Source organism: Podarcis melisellensis (genome assembly GCF_964234715.1).
Source record: "Podarcis melisellensis genome assembly, chromosome: 7".
Lineage (NCBI taxonomy): Eukaryota > Metazoa > Chordata > Lepidosauria > Squamata > Lacertidae > Podarcis > Podarcis melisellensis.
This window is the reverse complement of record NC_138539.1, coordinates 63465293-63481798: the sequence shown is the minus strand read 5'-3', so window position 1 is coordinate 63481798 and position 16506 is coordinate 63465293. Positions and strand designations below refer to the sequence as shown.

The 16506-nt window shown below is 43.7% G+C and overlaps 1 protein-coding gene across 1 annotated transcript in view; it reads right to left on the bottom strand.

The window, feature by feature from the left end:
• F13A1 (coagulation factor XIII A chain) overlaps positions 1-16506 on the bottom strand; it is a 73392-nt gene that overhangs the window by 3062 nt on the left and 53824 nt on the right. Inside the window, exons 9-14 of the mRNA XM_081918208.1 lie at positions 16245-16348; positions 13993-14081; positions 12461-12614; positions 10961-11242; positions 4920-5080; positions 2238-2374 (exon numbers count right to left, since the gene is read on the bottom strand). Coding sequence (XP_081774334.1) covers positions 2238-2374; positions 4920-5080; positions 10961-11242; positions 12461-12614; positions 13993-14081; positions 16245-16348 — 927 coding nt within the window. The remainder of the gene's footprint in view (positions 1-2237; positions 2375-4919; positions 5081-10960; positions 11243-12460; positions 12615-13992; positions 14082-16244; positions 16349-16506) is intronic.

Sequence of the window (16506 nt, the reverse complement as noted above, 5' to 3'; positions counted from 1 at the left end):
AACCCACAGCGCCACCCGTGTCCCTGGAGGGGGGGAAACCACCCTTCAAATATCTCAACTTTAGCAAGATGACAAAAAATAACCTGGTCCGTATCCCATAAAAGTGTCCCCCCCAGAATATCATTTTGCAGTGAAAATAATAATATGTTATAGAAGACTGGAGGGTGCACTTCCAACAGGACATTGTCCGGAGATAATTTTTTAAAACCCTGCGATATATCCCAAAGGATTATTTTAATTTTTAAAAATTTTTTTGGCTAATGGAATAAAACTTCACTAATTCCATTTGCCTGGAGTAACCTTAGTGATGGATGATTCTCAGTAATGTGCTAAGCCATCAACACTGACTGGTCATTTATCATCTTCCATCCACAGAAACAAATGGGATTATTATTTAAATAATCTGCTACGATTTATTTTCTCTGAGTATAATTTGAAGCTTCTATCCAAGCCAAATGAGAACTCAATCTATGTGTTATTATGCAAGCCCAAGAACCCCAGCTTTTAGAGTGGTATTCAAAGGCAGCTTCTAGTTCTCTTGGTTTCAGAGAAGATCTTGAAATTGCCCAAATCCAGAAACCTACCGGAACTATTTATTTATTGTTAAAATAAAAATCTGGTGAGTGTAAAAACAAGACTTGTCCATCAAGTCCGTCAAGTCACTATGAAAGAAAACCATCATAGCATTTATATAGCAGCCTTTATAGGAGTCAGACCACTTTATAAACATTGTTAGCAGCCTTCACTGCAACCTTGTAAGGTATATTAGTATGACTATCTTCATACTAAAGATGGTGGGGGAGAGATCAAGAGATACTAGTTTTCCTAGTGGGTTCATGAGTTAGGTTGCAATCCTAACCCCACTAACCTGGAACTAAGCCCTACTGAATTCATAAGGATTTACTTTTGAATTGACATGATCAGGATTGTGCTGTTGGGTGACATATTAAACAGTGCACTTCCTGGATCACAGTTCACACTTTTAGACTGCAAGCCTAACCACATCTGCTCAGAAGTAAGATCTGTTGAATTCAATGGTGTTTACTCCCAGATAAAGCCACTTCCGACCTCGGTAAGGAGGTGGTGTTGCGGGCTTCACGCCCCCAACACATGCGCGGAGGCTGGGTTCCAGCCCCCACGCGATCCGGGGAATCCTCAGGCTGCGTCATACCTTGAGCCAGCCAATCGGCTGGCTCGGGGTGTGTGGCTTGCCTCATTTAAGGCAAGCACGGCCCCGGGATCTCCCTCTTTGGTTCTGCTCAGCTGTTGAGGTTTTCCCACCCACCCGCCCTTTAAGGTTCCCCTTCTGACCTTGCTATGGACCTCAGTTGGCTGCCATTAAGGGGCCTGGCAATTGGCACTGGTTTTTTTTCTACCTCGTAGCAAATCGTCACAACTCCTTTGGTTTTGGCGGTTAGGCATTGGTAGGGGTATTGTTATGTAGATGTGTTGGGGGAGAAGCGCCATCACCTCCCCCAAATATTGAAGGGTAGTCCGGTAAAGGATTCCGGGGGGCATGGCCTCATTTGAAGCCTATGGAGGCCAGGGCCTAAAGCGCGCCCCCGAGTGGTGACCCCGGGGGAGTCCCTAGTTGATGTGTATCAGCAGGGCTCCCCCTGCTGGTGTTAACCCTTCCCGGTCTTCAAGCAAACAGGCTGAAGCTGGGTAGTCGGATAGGACCAATGCCTAAGCCAATACCGCTCTTTATCTGTAACCAATAAAGTTGTGGCCAATTTTAGCCCATTAACCTAAAATAATGGTGTCATGTGTCTTTATTTATACTGGTGGGAGGCAGGAACTCACCACGCAAGGATTGCAACCTTAGATTATCTCAGGGAGATACTATGACAGTGTTTGTTTTATATTGCACCGGCATGCATTGCGTCACTGTAAGTCAGGCATGTCCAAAGTCTGTTTCGGGGGCCTAATCCGGTCTTTCGGTCAGTTTAATCTGACCCCTGGCAGTTTATTTCCTGTGGTAAAGGTAAAGGGACCCCTGACCATTAGGTGACCGTCTCTGGGGTTGCATGCTCATCTTGCTCTACAGGCTGAGGGAGCCGGCGTAAAATCCTAAAAAAGGTCAACAACTCCTTGGTCGGCCCTTTGGTCGGTCCTCAAGCATGTTCACTTCATCAAATCTGGCCCTCTTTGAAAAAAGTTTGGACACCCCTGCTGTAAGTGTTCATATTCCTGTGAAAACGCAGGTTGGGCCAATGCTATAAACACAGATTTCTTACCTAAACAGCTTTGCGGTTGGTTTCAGTAGACCAGGCCCATCAAGTCGGACCCAGACATCAGTGAGTTTCTGTTTCAGTGGGTTGGCAAATTCCACTATCACTGCCATTTCCTTGCCAACTACCTTTTCCCCAGGAACCTGTGGAAAGGATGCAAATAAAAAATCAGATGAACTTAAATGTGTAAACAAGGATATATTAATGTATATTTAACATGAATGGTGGTTCATGTTGCATTTGGCTGTCAGTGATTGATCCAACCAAATGGCTCATTTTGGCTTTCACAAAAACGCCTATGTGGTAGAGGAGGAGGAAGATTGCTATTGGACTTCCAGGCACAGGATGATAACCCTTGGACCTCACCCTGGCAATACCTCCTGTGGTCTGGCGAGTCTTTCGTCTGACAGGGACAGAAGGAATTAGCACTTTTGAAATAAAAAGGGAAGAAAGAAAAATGCCGTCACGCTGCACAATGCATAATTCATGGCAACATCTGTGGTATGTCACATTTATCTTAGCACATGAGAATAAGTCAGTTCAGCCTATGCTTGTTACGGCTTTATGAATTATATTAAACCTTCATTTCTTCCTCCCTGGTCTTTTTTCTCTTTCTTTTTTTTAAAGAGAGGGATCATGTTCTCTCAGTTGAATCAGACGGCAAGCTGCTCCATGGAAGGAACCAATTTGAGTTTGTATTCAGAATTTCTTACCTCTCCTCCCCTCATACTCAGATACACATGATACTCTTTTGACAGAAACCAGGGGTGTCAGGTTTCTTTTCTCCACTAACCATTGATTCCTTGCCCTCGTGCTTGAAAAAGACTTCCAGAAAGCAAAGGAAGCGCAGTCATGATGGGTAACAAAGCTGGCCAGGTAAGTCCAATGGTGTGTTTATTTGGGTTTTGCTTTCCATTCAGCAAGTTTACTATTCCTACTTCACAGCAGAAGGGGAGACCTGAGGAATCTAGGAGGCTTAACCCAGGGAAGACGATATATGCCGTTCAGCTTTGGCCATAAATAAATAAATAAATAAATGAAAGGATTATACATTTTTAAAATGTGGTTACTGAAGATACAAGCTCGAGAGCAAAGTTTATTTGACTTATTGGCTTCCTCTGCAAAATGCTTGGAAAAGACACACTACATCATTTGAGGACACAGCCAATCAACATTTCTCCAGGCTAATTAGATACACAAAGGCTGCGGCTGGAGGAGAGTTTTGAACCAACCTTGGTGTTTGATGAGAAGAAGCCGTTTCCCATCAAACTTCCAAGATTTTCTGAGCTTGTATTTGTGGAACATAGTGTGCTTCTTTTGGTGCACGCATGGCTTCTCATAGCTTGTACGGCTGTTGCCTGAAAAAGTGCTATAGTCACTCTGGTGTGTCCACTCAAGCTACGGTTGAAGAACCTGTGTGTTTTCCCAGATGTTGCTGGATATCCCCTTCCATTATTCCTGACTGTTGGCCGTGCTGGCTGGGACTAAAGGGAGTCAACAACATCTGGAGGGCCCATAGGTTACCAAACCAAAGTATTGCCATATATGAGGCCACCACCTTGCTGAAGTGGATCCAGGTCTGTTCAGTGCCTGGATGGGTGATTACCTAGTAACCACTTGGACGCCATCTTGGGTTCCATCATGTAAGCAAGACAGGATATGCAACCAAAATGAATAATATATTCCCTCCCCTATCAGATTCTGGAGCTTCCTTATCCATCTCGCTTTATCTTCTAGTATACCAAGCCCCAAGGGGCAGATGAACAGAGACTCAGAATACACCTGGAATCAGAACAGCAGCACTGGTCTCTTTGCTGGGGATGGGTGAATCTGTCAATTCTGATTTCTCCCAAGTTTCTCATTTTTTCCATTCTTAAAGTCAGTTCTTCACATTGCCACATCAATTTCTGAATTTTTTTTTTAAAAAAAAGTCCTCATGAAAATCCACCAGCATTTTCATGCAAACCTCTCCAGATAGACACATATTCCTCCAAACATAATGCGTTTCTGTATGCTATTTTCACCAGTATATTAATTTTCATGAAGACTTTGTTGGGAATCTGCATATGTGCAGCTACACACGCAGAGTCAATTAGAGCTTGGCCGACAGCCAAGGCAATGTGAAGGAGTAAGTCTGCCTGGTGATACAGAGGCATGGAGACAGCTCCATGATTGGTCAAGCTCTCTCATGGGAATAATGATTAATGGCCTACTAACTGGAATGTGTGTTAGTACGAGTTCGAGTTCAGGAGTTGTGAGTCGTGTATGAGAGAGCTAGCTAAAGATTTGTGTTCTGTTCTGTTCCTATAAATAGTCCACTGTATATAATAAACACCTAACTACAAGTTCCTGGTTCCTGCTTCGTCCATCGTGTCTGCAGCCAAGTTGCCAATTGCTTTCATGAACTCTGCATTTACTCTACTAGGTCTGGCTAAGGTCCTGCAACTGGTAAGAAAGTTGCGAAACACCAATAGGTTTTGCCAATAGACTTTACCCCAGGATATGCATTTTTATACAGGTTAGTTGGCTGGAGGACTGCATTGCGAAATCTGGAGCATTTTGAAGGGCATCTGTGTTTCGGGTTCATGTATTGTTTCAGAAAGTGCAAACTAGCTAGGCTGGCCTTTTAAAAATGTGAATCAAATCGATGCCCGCCCTCCTCAACCTGTTGCCATCCCTGAAACTGACCTTCAGTAGCAGCTGGGGTATTTTCAAGACAGTGCTCTTCTGCCTGGCCAGGATCTTCTCTGTTTCTTTGACACGGGCTGTGACAAAGAAATGCAGGGAGGCTTGCTCCAGCAACTGGCTCATGTACTCGCTCGACTTGATTAGCACCTCGACAGTTTGAGCTGACAAGAGGAACAAACAAACAGAGAAAACACAACTGAAGCCTGAAAGCAATATAGTTGCCAGTTATTACTTCCAGTCCTGCTGATGTCGCATTACCCATAGGCCATCAGATGCAATAAAGATGCTGCTCACAGGGAGGGTCAAAGCTTTCAAAGGCACAAGGAAGCTTCCAGTTGTAGAACTGCTGGATTGTTTGCTGTTATCTAAACACAGCAGTGACATGGGGGGGGGGACTAGAATGTAGATTTAGATTGTTTTTAACCCAAGGAAATAAAGCCATTTCTGCAGCTAGGAGTGTCGGTAATAGGAAGTTAGCCCCGATGCAGAAGGCATTTCATTGGAGAGGCACTTTCCCCTGTGTAAGGATGGGTCAAACTGGCAATTTCGGTTTCTGTTCTCAAGTTCAGTTTTCCACCTTTCCACACCAGTTTGTGATTTCCTTCCCTTTCCCTTTTTTTAAAAGGTCATCAGCATTTTAGTGTGAGTTTCTTCCAATGGACACATTTTTCTATGCAATTTTTTGCCTAGTCTGCACATTTTTGCAAAGCAGCTTCTACTATTTTTTTAATTTTTTATTGCTGTTTGCACTATACATGCATTTATGTGTACACTTTACCCCAGTACGTGAATTTCTGAACACACTGTTTGACCAGAGAACCGCACTGCAAAATTCTGAGAATCGCATGTTTTTGGTTTGCGTATTGTTTCATAAAGTGTAAATTAAGTAGTTTCACCCTTAAATGTGAACTTAATCAACTTTCTCCCCCATCCATACCCTTGTGAGGTTTGAATCCCTATGATAGAGGGGTTTTTGTTTTTAGACATGCATCTCCTAGGATGATAATAGAATTGCAGAGCTGGTCAGCAACCACAAAGAGCAGAACTGTGCTTCTGACCTCTAGCTACATTTCCAGATGTAACAAAAATCCTAACCCTTCACACTGAGGCTGCCATGTGAAAAAGATGTGCTGATTCTCCCTCTTTGTTCCACCCACATCAAAATGGAGCCCCTGCTTTCATTCTTATCACTATTCCCAGGCAACCATCTGACCTAGATTTCCAAGACCTGTCAGGAGCTGTTTGATGTGGCCCCTCTGCTGCAAAGGAATTACACAATACCCCTCTAAGTCTTAACCTTAGATGAAACTTAGAAATAGTCATGTCTAACACTCCCGGCCTTCACCAAAAAAAAGGGGGGGGAGTAGATTTGCTATGGCATGAGCGAATCTTATTTTTTCACACTTTGGAAAAGATTGAGTGGGAGAAACATTTCAAGATAAAACCAACAAGGAGTCTCGTGAAACCTTGAAGATTAACAAAGTTATTGCAGCATAAGATTTTGTAGGCTACATATTATGCCAAAACAAATCTGTCCATTTTTAAGGTGGCTACTAGCCTCTTTTATTGTTTTTTGGCACAGCAGACTCGGAAGAATAGGCCTCTGGAAGTCTGAGAAGAAGATTGCAAACCTGACCATCCTAAGAAGTTGTTAAGTATAATTGAGTTAATTGAACACAGAGAGAAAAGGTATGTGTATTAATGAAGGTTTAAAATGAAAAATGGCTAAATGTGTATTGCTAACATTGGGGTTTTCCCCACGGTTGTTTTCTAAAGGATTCTGAGCTCCTTAATGGGTTAATGAATAACTGTTGATAGTTTTCTATTATTCTAAACAGTTGTGACCTTAGATCAGGTGACAAAGGTATTAAGTTGCAAATTCACCAAGTTGAAAGGGTGGTGTTTGATAGTATTTCTCTGGGGATAGAGAATGTTGTTGTTGTTGTTTAGTCATTTAGTTGTTTCTGACTCTTTGTGACCCCATGGACCAGAGCACGTCAGGCACTCCTGTCTTCCACTGCCTCCCGCAGTTTAGTCAAACTCATGTTGGTAGCTTCGACAACACTGTCCAACCATCCTGTTCTCTGTCGACCACTGCCTTGTCATGGCAAAGGGGCTTGAATAACTCAGAGAAGCTATAAGCTATGCCATGCAGGGCCACCCAAGATGGACAGGTCATAGTGGAGAATTTTGACAAAACGTGATCCACCTGGAGCAGGAACTGGCAAGCCACTCCAGTATCCCTGCCAAGAAAACTCCATGGACAAAGACAACAGGGACAGAGAATAAAAGGATGCAAATGAAAGAAGAATAAACAGCCAAAGGCCAATGGAGGCTGGAATACAGGCTGTGGAGAGAGAGAGAGAGAGAGAGAGAGAGAGAGAGAGAGAGAGAGAGAGAGCGCTTTGCTTATACAGTGGTGCCCCGCAAGACGAATGCCTCGCAAGACGAAAAACCCGCTAGACGAAAGGGTTTTCCGTTTTGGAGGCGCTTCGTAAAACGAATTCCCCTATGGGGTTGCTTCGCAAGACGAAAAAAATCTTGCATCCCCCCGCGGGTTTTTTCCGCTTTTTCCGCCCTTTTCTTAAGCCGCTAAGCCGCTTATCAGCTGTTCCGCTGATAAGCCGCTTAACAGCTGATCGCTGGAAGCCGCTTGACAGCTGTAGCGCTAATCCGCTAAGCTGTCAATGGGCTTGCTTCACAAGACGAAAAAACCGCTATACGAAGAGCCTCACGGAACAGATTAATTTCGTCTTGCGAGGCACCACTGTAGGTCTGTTTGGATTATTTCATATTTTCTAAGATGTCGAGTCTGTGCTAGACAGCACAAGACATTGTATGGATATTTTGTGTTGTATCTTTGATGCTTATGTTTTGTTTTTTGAAGAGTTCTGCCAGTAAAAGTTTGAATATTATTTTTACGGAGCTGGACAACGATTCAATCCCAAAAGGATTCAGTTCTTATGCTTCCAGTTGCTTCAAACTGCACAATATTAATATCTGCAACAGAAGTATGCCATACTGAAGTGGCAGCAAATACAATACAGGCCACATAGGACTGTACAGGTAGAGGAGACTTGGATTGCGACCAGGAAGTTGCTAGTTCTGCTTAGGACTGGGAAAGCCAGGAGAGACAACAAGTGTCCTCAAATGGAGTGCCATTACTACTACTACTACTACTACTAAATTATTTATACCCCGCCCATCTGGCTGGGTTTCCCCAGCCACTCTGGGCGGCTTCCAACAGAATATTAAAATACAATAACCTATTAAACATTAAAAGCTTTCCTAAACAGGGCTGCCTTCCGATGTCTTCTAAAAGTCTGGTAGTTGTTTTTCTCTTTGACATCTGGTGGGAGGGCGTTCCACAGGGTGGATGCCACTACTGAGAAGGCCCTCTGCCTGGTTCCCTGTAACTTGACTTCTCACAGTGAGGGAACCACCAGAAGGCCCTGTTTGAGACTGGCCAAAGACCTTCCATTGAGAGAGGGGCAAGATTCTTAGCAACTTTTAAAGGGCTGCTTTCAGTGATAATTTTTTAAAAACAGCCAAATATTTTTAAGAATAATTGTTAGGTTTTCTTCTGTCTTTTATATATCTCACAATAGCTAACAATCATATTGATACTGGTCAAAGAGTCACTTTTAACCCCAGGGAAACCTCAAACTCCATAAGGCCATTTCATAACGTACAATCTGAGAGTTTCCAGAAAAAAGATAGGCATTCCTGACAAAGACTCCCTTGTGGGGAAAGTGAATGACCCCCCCTCTCTCCTGAGCAGTGCCTGTGTGCCTACTGTCCTTTAAAAAGCTAAATTTAGCTGAACAGAACTGATAGCCCCTTTGAAGACATTTGAAGTATTCAGAATCTTAAACTTGATTTCCACCTACACAATGCCTTTAATCATGATTTGGAAGACCATGTGCTCAGTTTCTGTTTGAAAATGTGCTTTGCTCCTTTCTTTCCATAACAGCACTTATCATCTCGTGTGTGTGTGGACTGTACCCAAATGCACATAGATCACTGTAGGGTTCCTCTTCATTTGTACCTTATCAAAAAGTCTGGCCAACATGTAACAAGACAGGTTGTTCAACTCTGCCTTCCATGCATAGGCTATACTAGTGGGTAAGTTGTAGGAGCAATCCAAGCCATTGGCTTTCAGCACCCTCTGCCTCTATGCAAAGAAACGTTTTATGTGAACTGATACCTATTGTCAGGGACCATGCTGAGGAGGAATTGCACTGAGGAAGAATGGTGGGAGCCGCCCCTTCCCCCTGACCCTGAATCTTCCCAGGAGCAGGAGGACAGTATAGATTTGGAACAGTGGTTTGCAGAAGGGCATAGTTCAGAAGGCAGAAGCTGGGAAATACTGGATGGGGAACAGCTAGGAGAAGAAACACGGGAAGAGAGAGGATTTACAGATTCACAGTCTCTGGACGGCATTCCCTTCCCCCTCACAATCCCCAAGGACATGGAGAGATCAGAGAGTGTCAGAACAGAAAGCGCAGAAGCTACAAACTCAGATTACAAGATGCAGGAGTGACGCGGATTAATAGGGATGGAGGGGAGGGGAGACTTACTTGGGAGCGCCACCATTCTAGGGAGATGCTTTCTTTTGTCTCTCACTGTGATTATTAAAGAAACTAACTGGCAAGACTTTCCTTTCATTTGATCTGCTTATTTACTGCCACAGAGAAGGAAGCCGATTCCCTGAAGCCTGACACCTATGCAAGGCCTTGTGGATGTGAGTACGTCCAACCCATGTGATTTCATCATGATTTTAAGGCTCACTCCCTCAACCCATTCAGAGGTGAACAACTCTGGGGACATCCCCACAATAGCCTGCAATCCCCAGCGTCTTTGCTGCTTTCAACAACAACAACAACAACAACAACAACAACAATAATAATAATAATAATATTGCAGCAGGTCCCCCATAGGTCACCACAGAGGCACTCCACTACATCAGAGGGCAGAAGGCAAACTTAGATGCAGGTTAGCACTGACGTTCATCAGGGTTTTTTAATGTATTTAAAAACTGGGAATCGTGGCATGGAGGAGAGAACACAGAGTGGCAACCCAGCTCCCTCAGCTGCCATGATCCAGGAGAAGTGGTGGTAGCCGAACTGAGGAGGAGGGCAGACGACAGAGAGAGATGCAGGCAACATAAAACCTGGAATGAATGGACCTGAGCTTCTGCCTGTATCTGGAAGTGGCAGTGGGATGCTTGGCTCCAGTAGTGGCTGTAAGAATCCTTCTCCCTGCTGCTGCAGCCAATCACTTCCAGAGAAAGACGGAGGCAGATTCATTCTAGCCTTTTTCTTCTGCCTGCATCTGTCTCAGTTTCATGGCTTTGTCTCCACCTGAGCTCCACTCTTCACCTTCCGTGGAGAAAGATCTGTCTGGGTGAGAGGCTGCTTTTGTGGCAGGAAGATGAAGAAACCTTAAACTGTTTGGGTCAGTTTGGGTCAGCTCTTTAACTGATTAAAGATTAAAGCTGCTGAGTTTGTTGTTTGAGGAATAAAAATAATGTCCCTTGTGTACAAGTATGTAGGGTGCACACCCTAATGAAATATGCTGTTCGTGCCTATGGCAGGTCAGGCTGCATGACACACACAGTTCTATTCTTCAGTGCGTTACTATTACCCCTTGCCTGCCTCGCACCAGCATCTGAGGCACTCTGTCTAATGGTAGGGCTGGCCTTATACCAGATGAAGACTATTCCGTTCTAACTAGCTTTTGTATAATTCTGTCTCTACTGTTTGCTGCTGCTTCCCTTCTGTTGCTGCTAATCCTGAGCTTTTTAAAACCCTTTAATTAAATTGAATTTTTACATGTTGTCAATATATTAAGTATTTCATTATGGAGAGCATATGTATTATATTACAGTTGCTGTAAGATGCTTTGAACATTTTAAATACATAAAACATTTTCCTGTTTCTTGCATCATGTTCTACTGTGAGCCTTGAAAAAAAGGGGTGGAGATACATGTTTTAATTAATGACACACCATTAAAATGCAGAAACATATTCTTGCCTTACCTTTCATGGGTTCCAGTTTTACATCAAAACTGTGGTTCTTGAATTCAGCCTTTGGGACGCCAGTATAGAACACAATGTTGCCAGAAAGGTAAGATGTAGCAGTGTACAGATTTGGGGTGTTGTTTCGAAAAGTAATGTTAACAGTGATGTCACTGCCAATTGTTGAGTCTTCCACTGAAAAGTCCAGGTCAACCTCCGCGGTAGACACAACATCCTGGGTGTGAGATTTTTTAACACCATACATCAGGGCAGTCTCCAGGGCTAGACGTTCTTCATCTGTGCCTGCAAAACAAATGGAAAATAGTTTTTTTTTAAAGCACGTGAACCACTGGTCATGTTCCCACATCGTGCTCAACCGTGAGCAAGAAAGAACCACAGTGAACTCATGTACTCTCCTTCTCCCTGGGAGAAGTGTTTCTCTTTCCCTTTAACCACAGTTTGTCATGTCATTTGCTATGGTAAACTGTGGTTAGCACTAAACTCGAGTTAATTATAAACAAGCCCAACTTCAAATTATAGTTTCTGAAGCTGGCTTGTTGAAACAAAACTTAGCTACAGTTACAGATCCAGACGACATGGCGAACTATGGTTAACTAAAAGTGGCAGCCAATGTTCTCAAACTCCTCTTATCACTCAAAGCATATTTATATGGTCTAGAAAATCTAAGGATGAAAAATGCCAGAGGCAATGGAGAAAGAAGAGGGAGAGGCATGAGGATAACAGGAGATAGATATGTTGAAGTACAGTGATATAAATAGAGTTTTTTAAAGTTAGAATCAAAGAGTTAAAGTGAAGATTCACAGAAGAGCTAGGCACCATGCAAGTGGGTGAGGAAGGGGTTTTAAGCAAAAAGGGGCAGCAAACTTAGCAGTTGGTGGGCCATAGGCTAAATCTGGCCCTTGCTGGAAGAAACATACCTGACATTTGTTCAGGTGCCTCATCAGAGTCAGCAGCGTCTTAGCATGTCAGACTAAATATTGGAAGTTCCAGGTTCAAATCACTAGGTCTGTTTGGGCCAGTCATGGTGTCTCAGCAGGTTCAGAAAATTATAAGCCTGCTAAGATATGAACTAGCCTTGTGGGTGTGCATGCCATCCCTCTGTTCTTTTCTTTGCATGTGCATGCAAACAAACCGACAAACAAACAAACCTGGAACTCTCCAATTAGCAATAGTTTCCTGTTTCATTGTACCTGGAAACCGTAATTAACAGCTTTGGACTATCAAGGCAGCTTCTGAACCACAGCTTTCTGGTTCAGATTAATCAGATGAACTCGCTAGTTGAAGAGTTCCTTGTTCCGTGTCTTATGAACACCCATAAGACTTGCTCATATCCCAGCTTATTAAGCTGTGGTGCTATTGTCCGAATGTAATCATTGGGGAAAGTTGCTTTGAATGGACAATAGGTGGCGGTGGGGGGAGGGGGGAGTTGCTTTTTGGATCTGTGGACTGATGTAAATGAAACTTCGTTCAGGAAATTATTGAGTTTTGCCATGAAATTACCTTCTTTGAATTTGTAGAGCTCAGTAATGTCCCTCACTTTATCTCCTCCCTCTTCTTTGGTCACGATTAATTTCCCAATTTGGGTCTTGTCAACATGTTCAACCACCTTAGTTCCATTTTTCATTGCTTTTGAGTATACAACATCACTGTTCACCTAAAAATGAAGCAAAGGCAGAGCGTGAAGCCATCTGCTGGCTATCTCATGAGTCAGTTGATCATTAATTCCCAAACTATGGGCCATCAAAGAACAACAACTGTGCCACAAGAAATAGATTGATTACAAATGTATAAAGACTTCCATGAGCCCAAAGCATAAATTTGCAAGGGAGGCTGCCTGATGGGTCACTTCATGAATCACTTCTATGATCTTGCCTCCATCTTGCTTTCTCCCCTTATTTCCATTCACATTTTCACTTTCTCATGCTGCTTCACTTCATTACCTTTTCCCCACTCCAGCCATCATGCCTTCTGCTCATCTAGCATGCCACAAGGAAACTTCCTATTCCATGTGAGCTAATTCAGTCTTTTCTCATCCTTCAAATCCTTTTCAATAACCTTTCTTTTACTAAGCTCTGGCTAACCAATTATAGCCTTTCATTTTCTGCCACCAAACTTCTCTTGTCCTTTGAGGTCTTCTCCACCTCTCTGTTCTTTGTGCTGACTATCTTGATAAAGACTATTAATGGTCATTGCCCGGTAAGGGCATTAAGATCAAGATGGTTAGTCTTTCCATGGCCTAATGATCATCAGCTGGTGATGATGCAGAGGCAGACTTTTTCATTGGTGACATGAGTGTTATGGAACATACAGTGGCGGAGCTTCATGCTCTGGCACCGGGGGGCAGAGAGCAGGCGGGGGCGTGGCTGGCGCGCACCCTGGGGGCATGGCATGCCGCCTGCGGGGGTGTGGCGCCTAGCGCGGGTGGGAGAGCAGCTGCGATGGCACCCCACCGGGATCATGCTGCCGGGGGCGGTGCGCTCCCCCCTCACTCTTCTTCCTCTGCCACTGGGAACATACTCCCTGGTGAAATCCAAGAGGTTTCATCTGTATTGGCATTCTGCCATCTTTTATAGATTCACCTGCTTAGACAGACATTCCCATGATTTCTCAATGTGAGTTGCCTGTGTTCGTTTAGGAGGGCCGTTCTTAACCTGAGGTGCTCTTTCACTATTGGGGCCTCCTGCTGCCGCTGCGCCGCCGGTGCACGATTTACGTTCTCATCCTGGGGCAAAGTTCTCAACCCAAGGTGCTACTTTTGGGTTAGTGGAGTTTGTAACCGTAAGTGTTTGTAACCCGAAGCATTTGTAACCCAAGGTACCACTGAAATGGGATTGTTTTATTGCAGATGTTTATATTATCATCTTAGTGTTAGTGTAATAGCCTTTTATATTTTGTAAACCGCTTAGAAGCCTATTTTGGCATTAAGTGGTCTATAAATAACAAACAAACATAATTGAATTGGAGGCTTAACATCTTGGAGTCTCCATCATATTTTTCACTGAGATGATGTAAAGAAGAATACAGATGCATACCTCTGCAAAAACGAAAGGTGAATCAAACTGGAAGCAGACATGGCCATGCTTAATGGCTTGAACAGAAGCTGGACCACACCGATACATGCCTGAATGTGGAGAACCAAAAGGGGAAACATGTATTGAGTCTCCTGCTGTGCCACCTGAACCCTTCCACTCCTGCTTGCAAAATTACTTCTGTTGTCAGATCTTTCCATACTTTCTGCCCTGATCAGTTTTCAGCCAGAGACCATTGCGAAAGCCAAGTTACCAAAAGATTATATAATGCAACTTTGCCTCTCCTAGCCAAAAAAATTAATAAAACTCTCTTTAGATAAAATAAAACCCTCCAAGGCCTCTTGGAATAATCTCAAACTGATCATCCCAAAATGCACAGAAGCCCAAAGCACTATTTTTTTAAAAAGTAGTTGTTGCTCTTAACAATAGTTAATACATTGCCACAGAATTTGCTGTGCCCTTTATGATCACCAGCGCAGAAGGAGCTAGGAATGTTTCCCAGGATCAAGTGTATAATTTACAGCTTTCCCATATGCTCCCTAATGAATGCTGCCAGACTGGGGCAGGTTGAAGCAGATCCCGTATGTTTTGATGGCAAGCACTGGGTGCTCAGAAACTGTGGCTCTGGTCTCTGAACTGCCTGGACCAAATGTTTACAGTGCAACCAGTATTCCACTACTAAGTCCTGAAAACAGAGCAGGGCTTTCTATTTCAGGAGCGTACCTCTGAATACTGGCAACTGGGGACAAACAATATAGGAAGGCTATAATGTTTTTGCCTTTCTTGTGGCCTTCCCAGAGGCATTTGGGTGGTCACTGTTAAAGAATGCTGGACTCCGTGGACCTTTGGTCTATTTCGGCAGCATTTGTCTTAGGTTGCTTTTCTTAGGAACTCACTTGACAAATCTCCTATTCTGAAATGGATGATACTGTATTACCAATTATCCCTGCTGACAGTGAAGGTGGGAGTTATTTTGGAGTCCAAATGGTCTAATTGTCTAACCATTAGTGGCCAGCCAGTCTTGTTTTGTCTTGATTCTTTGACCAAAATGCTCCTGAGATTTAAAAGATTTGATTCCAGTATAATCCAGATAGTCTAGTCCAGGCAACTACAATTCCCATCACCCCTGACCACTGGTCCTGTTAGGTGGGGATGATGGGAGTTGTAGTCTCAAAACATCTGGAGGGCCAAGTTTGGGGATGCCTGGTCTAGTCCTCTGTCTCATCTCTGAAGATGCTCTTAATATTTCTCTGGCTTTCTTGAATATAGATGCTACTCAGTCTGCTGCTGTCATACTAGCGATGTATACAAAGATGAAATCTCTTCAAAAAGGTCATTCAGTAATTCCTCTTTTGTACCTTCATAGAGAGTTATATAAGCCACACTGGCTATTGTGTTCCATGGAATTTTATTGTTAGGATGTTGGAGGGTATGCCCTTCACCCTGCCTAGCTTAAGGGTCATTCCATCGCCCTTTAAGAACTCTTAACAACTTTTGTGGTAACTAGTCAACCTTTCTCTGAAAGGCAAAAAAGAGAAACTCTATCCCTTCCAAGCCAATTTTCCTTAGCACGTGAAATGGAAACGTCCCATTATATTTCTACGTTTGAATCAGATATTGGTTCAGGTTTTTTCATTCCTTCTGTCTAATGTGAACCTACCATCAGTGGAATTTGCTGCCAAGGAGTGTGGTGGAGTCTCCTTCTTTGGAGGTCTTTAAGCAGAGGCTTGACAACCATATGTCAGGAGTGCTCTGATGGTGTTTCCTGCTTGGCAGGGGGTTGGACTCAATGGCCCTTGTGGTCTATTCCAACTCTATGATTCTATGATTCATCATGCAGTGTGGCAAAGGGACGAGGACGGCGCTGTGGTCTAAACCACTGAGCCTCTTGGGCTTGCCGATCAGAAGGTCGGCGGTTCAAATCCCCACGATGGCGTAAGCTCCCATTTCTCTGTCCCAGCTCTGGCCAACCTAGCAGTTTGAAAGTACACCAGTGCAAGTAGATAAATAGGTACTGCTGTGGTGGGAAGGCAAATGGCATTTCTGTGCACTCCAGCTTCTGTCACGGTGTTCTGTTGTGCCAGAAGCAGTTTAGTCATGCTGGCCACATGACCTGGAAAGCCGTCTGAGGACAAACGCTGGCTCCCTCAGCCTGAAAGCAAGATGAGTGCTGCAACCCCATAGTTGCCTTTGACTGGACTTAACCATCCAGGGTACCTTTACCTTGCAGTGTGGCAAGGAAGAAATATGCTTACCATCACTGTTTTCTTGAGGGGTGCTGTCCACAGCTTGCCAGCCTCCAAAACCTACAGGGAGGTCTGGTCTGGTCATCCAAGCTTCATTCCAGCAATGGTAGTTCCTTTAGAGAAGAAAAGAATAACGTTCACATATTAAACAGTACCAAACCTAAGGGGAATTATGGCTGTTCCGTTAATGGACATTTAATGGAAATAATTGAATCCTAGAACTGGCTGGCTAGTTCTAAATAATGCATAAACTCAGTGGCCAGACTTAAAG